Here is a 10120-nt window from a genome sequence, read left to right as displayed (position 1 = left end):
GAGAAAAAGGGAGAGAAAGGAAGGAATTTAAAGTATATCTATGTTTTGTAATTATGCAAACTTTAACCATGCCTTGTAATTATGGACTAAAAGTTACTTATATCTGAATTTTTGCCTTAGTTAGTTTAGATACAATGTTTGTTTTGATTGTTGTTTAATATCATATCATTAAATTTATTATTACATAACTATTACTTTTAAAGTTTACTTATTAATTACTCTTATTTAAGTTTAAGTATTTTGTATCTTTAGACTATATACTATTGCATCTCTTGAAATTATATTTTATTGACTTATTCACATATTTAAGGGTTAATTGTTGCATTATAGAAGAAGATTTATGTTGAATTTTCCTAAAAGCGTATTCAAATTTATTCTTGATGTTACTATGCCAATTCATAGATGACAGAATTTTTGGGTAAGACTTTGGTTTCTTCTTTTACTACACTTGCTCGGCTATTGTCTTATGATAAACGTGAACTAATAAATTAACATAAATATTCTTTACGCATGGTAAGAACATTTTGATTTCTTTTTAGTTTTGTCATTTTCTGAAAGCTTATAGTCATGTATACTAAAATTAGAGGAACACATAATTTTCTCATTTAAATAAATATAATGTTGCATATTATATTGTAACTTCAATTGCATATTATATACTTTATTCTTTTTTTATATAATTTTTTATATTGATGTGAGTAGTGACACATGTGCAAAGTATGTATACTGGACTAGTACTGTATAAAAAGTGTGAGTGGTCTTAGAAATGTTGTCTGAATTTTTTTCCTTCATTAAAAGTATATTCTTTAGATAGAATTGTTTTTATCACTATTTTCCTAATATTTATGAGTTGAAAATTAATTAAATATCTATAGCAAAACCTTTCTTCATTAGAAGTCATCAAAATTAATGACAACTAATACTTTTTCCACTAGTTTTAGAATTCTATGTCAACTACATTTGATTTTAAGAAGATTAAAATTTTTTAAAAATAAATATAAAAGAGTAGAATAAGAAAAATTTAAGAAGTACTAGATTTTTAAAAGTTTTAATTACATAAGTATGTAATCAATGATTTTGTAAAGATTTGACTTTAAAATTAAAGAAAGATTTTAAATATAGAAAATTTTTAAAAAAATAATCTTACCACACATATGGTTCAAATTGATGTGTCTCTCTTACCCTCTGACAGTCAGGGAAAGGGATACTGCATGACAAATGTAAAAGTGATGATCCATCAACCACTTGAAACTTTGATGGTAAAATATATATGTGCTTATACTAAATATATGCTTATGCTTATATTATAATGTTAAAGCATAAAGGATTTTTGAAAAATGATTGAACATTTTACAGTTCATTAAAAATCTCCACAATAGATAAAATCATTTAATTTTAAATAATTAATGATTACACGTACGAGATACGTGCAGTTAAACTAGTATCTAGAAAAATGTATGTAATATTTGTGTATGAAACATGTATATATAAATCAGAAAAACCCTTATTAATGTATTTAGCAATATATAATCTTATTTAGTTACGTGGTGTGATTTTCTCATTTTAAAAAGAAGGATCAATATTTGCAATTTATTTGTAATGGAAGGACAAAAACAAAAAGCAAAAGTTGAGAATTTGAGAAAATTTGCAGCATTTAAAGAATGTTCAACTGTTCTGGACTTGCTAAACCCTAACCAACAAGAACATCTAATCAAACTGATCCCAATATAATGAACACAATTCAGTTTCGAGTCACACAAGAAATTGTTTGTTTTCATTTACCAATAAAGCTTCTTTTATTTTTTTAATCACAAGTTTATTGACTGAATTTGTCACTACTTTGTGCGTTCAACAAATTAATATATATGATTCAGGTAAAGGAAATAAGAAAATAAAGATTGCAGATTTCCTATATATATATATATATATATATGATCACACGGATATGTATGCTTCTTTAATTTGCTATGCAATTATAATGACGATGATTGATTAAAATATAGCCAACCACAAAAGGAATAAAATAAATGTTTTCCTTTTGAAGTTTCTACAATCAAATAATTAAATATATTCCTTATGTTACACAACTAATTCCAGATAAAGGACAGCAAATTTGCTTTGCCCCTACATGTTTGTACAACTAACAATAAAAAGAACATACCCAATCAATAACAAAAGCAATATTAGAAAAAAAGGTAAGGGATGGCCAAAATTCATTTTCATACAAGAACACCCCTATATCCCTCTACCACCTTCACGTAGCTTTCAGCTTTACCTAAGAGGCAAACATCATTGGATAATATATTAACTTGGTTAAAAATGAAAACTTAAGAAATTTATTGTAACTTGTGTTATGAACTAATTGTCCCACATTGAAAAAATAGAGAAATGCTAAGGGGTTTATAGGTCAAATGGGTTCTCCCACCTATCAGGCTAGTCTTTTGGGTTGGGCTCTCTCGTTTGGTTTATAACATTGGTGCTTTCATTGAGAGTCCCATGCGTTGGGCCGTGACTCGGAGTGGTGGTCTAGACCCAAGAGGGGTACTAGCTGTGACCAGAGGGTGCCAACCGTGACCAACTGGATGTAGCCATGACCAACGAGGATCGATCCATGCGTGGAGCCGCGACTCGGAGTGGTGGCCTGGACCTAAGAGGGGTGTCAGCCATGATCAATAAGGTCGTTGATTCTCAAGTCGAGACGATTATTATGAACCAATTGTCCCATATTGAAAAAATAGAGAAATGCTAAGAGCTTGCTTATGTAATAATTGTGTAATGTTAAATATCTCATAATATATGTGGTTACAAATAATTTTTCATTAAGAATAAATAGGAAGGTTTGCAGGGATTTTCGCCCTTTGGCTTGCCTCCTCTCCTCTCCTTTTTTTTTTTAAAAAAAAATTAGTAATCACGAAATTTATTTTATTTTTAACATGCAAGCTTATTTGTTATTTTATTTATTTTATACGTTGCTATTTTTCTGCTAGATTTAAACTTTTCTTTTGAGTAGATATAATCTATCCGAAATAATCTATCTAAGCCCAAAGCCCAAAGGTAAGGAGAGGTTTACGTGGGTGTTTGACCATGAAAATTAAAATTTTTGAAATTATAGTTGAAGTTAGAGTCGAAGTTGGAGTTAAAATTGTGTTTGTTCATAAATATAATTAAAATTTTATTTGAATTATTGTGAGAAAAGGAAGATGAAAAATGTGAAAATAAATTTTTTTTATTTTTCACTTTTCCAAGTATAACTCCAAGTTGTATTTGAAATTCTCATAGCTAAATATCAACTTGGAGTTGAATTTGACATAAAGTGATTTTTTTTTTTCGAAAAAGTGAAAAAAATTCAGGCCAAACGGCCCCAATGTACATCCTACCCTCCACATAATCCACTTATGAGATTATATAAACTACGCTATATTGTTGTTGTTATTGTTGTACTCCATCTGTCCTATTTTATGTGTTACTTTTTGATCGGATACGAAGTTTAAAAAATAATGAAAGATTTTGTGAAGTTTATCAAATTTTCCTTCCTAGAAAAGTAAAAAAAAAATAGAATTACTATCTTTAAAATTAAGTAGGATTAGTAAGGATAAAAGAGGAATTAACCTTTAAATAAGATTTTGTGAGGTTTATCAAATTTTTTTTTCTAGAAAAGTAAAAGAAAAAAGAATTACTATCTTTAAAATTAAGTAGGATTAATAAGGGTAGAAGAGGAATTAACTCTTTAAATAGTTATTAAATAAGGAATATGATATTTAAAAAAAAAACTATTTTTAAAAAGGACTAAAAAGAAAAGTGTGTCACATAAAAATAAGACGAAGGAAGTGATAAAATAGAAAGTTTAATTTGATTGTTTTCTAATATAAAAAGAATTCATTCTTTTGGAAATATAAAAAGGGAAGGAAGCAACTCTTTTAGTACTTTACATGAATATGAAGAAGTCTTAGCTTACCAATCAGTGGCGGAGTCAGATATTTTATAAAGGGTGTACAAAATTTAAAAAAATAGCTAACAAAAACTTTTAATGAGTGGATTCACATTCAACTTGCTCAACCTAGCGAATTTATTATGAACAATATCAAAAAATTATTTTTCACCGAATATAAATCGTTTAAATTTTTCTTTTGTTTGAATTGCTTTTAGTTATAAATTAAAAATAAATGATAAGTAGTATAAACTAAAATCATAGTTTTATAATGGATGGATCAAGATTTTTACTTAATACATATCACACATTCAAGAAAAGATAATACTCATTTTTTAATTTTACTTAAAATTTAGAGTTATTTTTTATCTTCGATTTTGCTACTTCTTAATTTTAATATTTTAAATTTTTTGTGTTTTTCTAGAGAATAAGTAAAAAGAATAACAAATATTTTCAAATCTTAGTTAATTTTCGCGATTCACCTATAAAACTATGAACAAAATTAACGTGTTATTAAAAACGTGTTTGGAATGTTATTTTATTTATACTTTCTCCGTTCCAAATAAATTGATTTGTTGGAATATGGTACCCATGTTAAGAAAAAAAGATAAAGACATAAATTAATCGTGTTTTTTTATTTTTGCCGTTTTCAAACTCCAAAACATTAGTAATGATCATTGGAACTCAACCTGGAAAGTTTAATTAATAAAGGGTAAAATTGAAAAATCTTTTCCACATTTATCTTGAATAATGAGCAATTCAATTATTTTGAACAATAAAAGATACTCTAACAATTCGATTATTTTGAAACAGAGTGAGTATTTAATACAAATAAATATCCAAATTAAAGTTTCAATTTAATTTAATATTTACTAATAATTTTTCATTCTATTTTAATTTATATGACACAATTTTTTTTAACATATCTCAAAAAAATGTTATTCGAAATCGAAAATAATTTAACTTTAAAATTATTCTTTAAATTTAAATAACATGATTTATAAATAATTAAATACTTTAAAACCATATAAACAGTTAAGGAGAAGATAATTTATATACTTTGATTTTGATTGAGGATCTGGTGTGCGTGGGGGATGGGGTGGAAGGGGGCAGGTAGGTGGGTAAAGAGAAAGCTTGGAGAATAAAAAGGGAAGTATTGAAAAAATCAAATACACGCAAGGGTCTGGTGTGGGTGGGGCATGGGGTGCGAGGCCGAGGTTGGGGGGGAGGCAGGGAGAAAGTGCTTGGAATATAAAAAAGGAAAATTATTGAAAAAATTAAGTACACACTCAGGAGGATTCAATCCTGAGGGCTTGCTGTCCTTTTGCACAGCCTTGACCACTGAGCCAAAGGCTCCAGCAATGTCATCGGCAAACAATGATATATAATTATATTTTATAAATTTTGATTTATTTATATGATATAATTTTTCGATGAAGGATATTCACCTGCACACGCTCAATTGGTCATAGCTCTGCCCATTTTACCAACTTGTACAACTTAAAATGTTTTACTTTTACGTTAGTTCTGATATTGGAATTGTCAATTTTCCGATGCATTTCTTGACGTTGGACTAAATACGAAGGAACAATCCTAACAAGTCAATTTATAGCACTTGTGAGTTTTGAGTTCTTCCGTTCCAAAATTTGTGGATTGGACTCACATCTCTTCTTTTGCTTTTAAGGAAAATTCCAACAGTTGATGTTTAGTTTTAAATGATTTTGAGAGTTTTGCAACACATTTCTTAAAATACATATACCATCTTGAGTTAAATTATCAGGATAAGAAAATGTTTATTATTTCAATTAATTCAAATTCATATTGTAAAAAGCCTATTATGAGACATTTTAATGCTTCCTATTAGAAGTTACAAGAAATTTAATTTCTAAAACAAAACATGAAACCTTATTTAAAAGTGAAGTAAATTTACCACTTCATTAAGATTTTGGGTATCTGATCTAAAATTAAGTACGTATTCAGAAAGAAGGGGAAAAAAAGCCAAAGGTAAAATCATTTTTAAAAAAAAAAATAAAAATTGAAAAGAATATGTAGCCGTTGTGGAGAGGAAGAGAGAAGGAATGTTAGAGACTGGGCTGGCTAGCTCTTTTACACTGAAGACAATAATGGCCACAAAACTAACTTAGTAGAGACCAACAGATGATTAGCCTCACATGGCCTCGCTGTCTCTCTTTGTCCCACCTATCCCCATCCCCATCCCCATCCCTCCAAAACCCACACTACCCCTCCACCTCCCCTACCCAACTTAATTGGTGCAGACGTACTTTTGAGAATACTTATGACAAAGTTAAAGTACTTAAAACTTTATATCTATATAAAGATAAAAGAAGTACAGAATACTCGACAATAATGGGAAACCATTAGCCACAACATAAGAGTGTTGATTCAGCGATCAATGAAATAGGTAAGATGTCAAGTAGATAAATTGGATTGAAATTAAGTACATAAAATAAGATGAATTAATAAATTAAATGATAGAATTATTAAGCTATTGAATGAATTTGATCGCAAACAATTGACTAAGTTAGTAAATGAGCAATTCAACAATCTCGCCATTTATACTTAATTAGGTCAAATGAGCTAATTAAACAAAAGATTGTATTTTTAGAAAAGTCAAAGAGTCAACAGTCAAGTTTTAATGTAATTGTGTACTTGAATGCATCGACTGAGAATTAGAACGCAGAGAAGGTAGGATGGACAGTTGATCAAATCTAACATAGATCGTATATGAATAATGATTGAAATTGACGAATCTTTCAAGATCTTCTAATTTAAAATCTCTGGAAAAGAAGATCAAGCTAGTTTTTACGAATAATTTATTGCACTATCTTTCAATTGAAGTACTGAGCTCACCTTGTTCAATTCTTACCAAATTTTATTTTTTTCCTTTATGTTTTTAAATTTTGACTTTATATAACATATCATACACATTAAAAATATTTGACAAGATTATTCATAAATATGTTCGAGCTACATACTGGTCATAATTTTTGATAGATTATAGAGTGGATGAATCAAAATGAATTAAGTTAATAAATTATTTGGTCAACAACCCTTAATATTTTTTCCATGGATTAATATTGTCATCACTAATTAAAATATGGGAGACTAGAATTTAAATCACAACATACACATGTAAAATATACAAAGTGATCGCATTCCATTAGTCTAAATTCCCAGCCTCATATTTGTATTGGTAGAAAATATTAGAGTATATATATATATCCAATAAAAGAGTCCATGTATACATAAGTAGCTCCCTACAGCTCAAAAATGTAATACCACTAGATTACAATGAATTTACATACTACTGTAATTAAATTGAACTAATTTGTTAATTAACATTTGATTAATGAAAAAATCTCAGTTATAGAAAACTCGAGCGAACGAAAATTTAGAAACCACTAGAATTGAACTAACAATAATTAACCATCACTACTATGATTTGCATAATGACGATATCTTCTTGACAGGAATATTTCGTTGTTCATTTGAAATTCCGTGAATACCCTTGCCCTTATCCCTTGAAAACCATGACAAATTCGTTCGTCTCTACCCACACAAACAAAAAAGCAAACAGCAAAACCAACGAAATAAAAAACAACTCCCTTTCTTTCGGTTGTTTAAACATGTCAAAGGACGTTATTGAAGAAGGACAAGCTCATCACCATGGAAAAGACTATGTTGATCCTCCTCCAGCTCTCTTTTTTGGCATGGATGATCTTACCAAATGGTCTTTTTACAGAGCCCTTATAGCTGAGTTCATTGCTACTCTCCTCTTCCTCTACGTGACCGTTGCCACTGTCATCGGACACAAGAAGCTCAACAGTGCTAACCAATGTGATGGTGTTGGCATTCTTGGCATTGCTTGGGCTTTTGGTGGCATGATCTTTGTCCTCGTCTATTGCACTGCCGGCATTTCTGGTAAATCCCAATCTTTTAATTTTTCTTTCACATATGGAATTCAGAGTTACTCATATTTAGTTGGAGAAGTTTATTAATATTAATATATGCATGCTTTGAGTTAACTTTTAATAAGAGGCTGCTTAGAATTTTGAGTTATGAGTATGGAATTAATAACCCAAATATAGGGGTTGAATTTTAAAAAAATTGCTAAAATTTTGACAAATACTTAAGTTTGAACCCATAACTTCAAAAGGGGTAAAGGGTTTTAGATCTCCGTTTCTTCAGTCCTCCGGTGTTGAGCCTATCTGTTTAAAGTAAAAGAGAGAAAGTTTAAGAACTAAGAGATGTTTCTTTTTGGTTTGTTCTTGAAGGTGGTCACATTAATCCAGCAGTGACTTTTGGATTGTTCTTGGCAAGGAAAGTGTCATTGATAAGAGCAGTTGCATACATAATTGCACAATCACTTGGAGCTATATGTGGTGTTGGTTTTGTGAAGGCGTTCATGAAGCATTACTACAACACAGAAGGTGGAGGTGCTAACTCTGTGGCACCTGGTTACAATAAGGGTACTGCTTTGGGTGCTGAGATTATTGGAACTTTTGTGCTTGTTTACACTGTCTTCTCTGCTACCGACCCCAAGAGGAGCGCTCGTGATTCCCACGTCCCTGTAAGTACTAAGTACCCTCTCACAACTATTAGATTTGGACAAATCTTGCATTTTATAGTTAGAGATTCACATGTAGACAACAAATACACCAAAAAAGGTTTAAAAATTTGAAAAACTTAAAATCTTTTTTGTGTGTGTGTCTGAATCTGTTGTCAGAAAAGAACAGTGGTAAAGCCCTCTGTTTACTCTGTTTTTGGTTTTAGCGGATTGGAAACACAGTTGTGGTTTTGGGTTTTCAGTATAACAGAGTTGTGTGACTTGGATTTTTTAAATAACAGATTCAACATGTGGACAAATAAATACTGAAAAAACCATTCTTCACTATAGTATAAAATCTTGAAAAGCATGTACTATGTGTGTGTGCGTGTTGAGTCTGTATTGTCATTGTGAACAGTGATGGTTCCAAGATTTTTCACAAAGAGGTTTGAAAAATAATAATAAGGCTTGAAATTTGAACTTGAACCTCTAGGTGAATTTTGAACCACTGAGCCGCAAAATCTCTCTTAAAAAAGAATACCATATATGTAGTGTAATTTTCACTGAGGGGATTTGAGTGAACCTCCCTAAATCCGCCCCTAATTGTGAATCATGATGCAGTGGTTTTGAGTTTTCAATACTAACATGGAGTATTTAATTTGGACATGAAGGTTTTGGCTCCTCTTCCAATTGGATTTGCTGTTTTCATGGTTCATTTGGCCACCATCCCAATTACTGGAACTGGTATCAACCCTGCTAGGAGCTTTGGAGCTGCTGTCATTTACAACCAGGACAAAATTTGGGACGACCAAGTAAGTTCTTACTACGTACTAGAAGAATTTAAGTTATATACACGGGGCACCACCATAACATTATTAATCGTACAATCATGTTGCAGTGGATATTCTGGGTTGGACCAATGGTGGGAGCGATGGCAGCGGCGGTATACCATCAGTTTGTATTGAGAGCAGGAGCAGTAAAAGCTTTGGGATCATTCCGCAGCAACCCGACCAACTAAGCAAGTTACCCACCACCCTCATAACCACGAGAAGAGAAGAAGAGAATTGCATTCACAAATTCAAAATTTTCTTGTTTAATTGTTTCATTTTGTGTATTAGGACTATTAATGTATGAACCTTTTTACTTGTTTGTTATGTTAAGTCTCGGATTTGTATTTATTTGGAATGAGTAGTGTTGGTGGTCTTTTCTCTTTCAAATTCCTCTCTTGTGAAACTGGAACCCCACTCCCTACTCTCATAAATTGTGTTAGGTTGGTTTGGTAGAGTGTATAAAAATAATATAAAATATGGTGTATTAGTAATGTTTGTGTTATAGTTATATTTGTATTAGTTATACTTGTATTTTTCTTATACAGTGTTTGGTTCGATGTATCAAAAAAAAAATATGAATTACATAATTTTTTTAATTTTTTTTTTTTTTTTTACATAATACCCTTGATATTTATGTTTAAAAGGATGTGGAAATTCTTTTAGGTGTAATAGAGTTTTTAAGCATGTTAATAGATGCATTAGATTCATTGCATTATTAATGTCATGTATTTTAAGGTATTAGTAATATACATTTTAATATATAATAGAGTGTATAATCATTAGTTATACATAGGA

The 10120-nt window shown here is 30.2% G+C and overlaps 1 protein-coding gene across 1 annotated transcript; it reads left to right on the top strand.

Moving 5' to 3' along the window:
- The first annotated feature begins 7298 nt into the window (after positions 1–7298).
- LOC107845781 (aquaporin PIP2-7) lies at positions 7299–9816 on the top strand. Its single transcript, XM_016690264.2, has 4 exons — positions 7299–7870; positions 8224–8519; positions 9167–9307; positions 9394–9816. The coding sequence occupies exons 1-4, from the start codon at positions 7480–7482 to the stop codon at positions 9511–9513; spliced, it is 948 nt and encodes a 315-aa protein (XP_016545750.2). The 5' UTR covers positions 7299–7479; the 3' UTR covers positions 9514–9816.
- The last annotated feature ends 304 nt before the right edge of the window (positions 9817–10120 follow it).

This window comes from Capsicum annuum, chromosome 10 (assembly GCF_002878395.1).
Source record: "Capsicum annuum cultivar UCD-10X-F1 chromosome 10, UCD10Xv1.1, whole genome shotgun sequence".
Classification (NCBI taxonomy): Eukaryota; Viridiplantae; Streptophyta; class Magnoliopsida; order Solanales; family Solanaceae; genus Capsicum; species Capsicum annuum.
This window is presented reverse-complemented; position numbering and strand designations above follow the sequence as displayed.

Coding starts and splice junctions, on each gene's coding strand:
- LOC107845781 (XM_016690264.2), top strand. CDS start 7,480: ATGACAAATTCGTTCGTCTCTACCCACACAAACAAAAAAGCAAACAGC. Junction 8,520..9,166: donor CTCGTGATTCCCACGTCCCT/GTAAGTACTAAG, acceptor TTGGACATGAAG/GTTTTGGCTCCTCTTCCAAT. Junction 9,308..9,393: donor ACAAAATTTGGGACGACCAA/GTAAGTTCTTAC, acceptor ATCATGTTGCAG/TGGATATTCTGGGTTGGACC.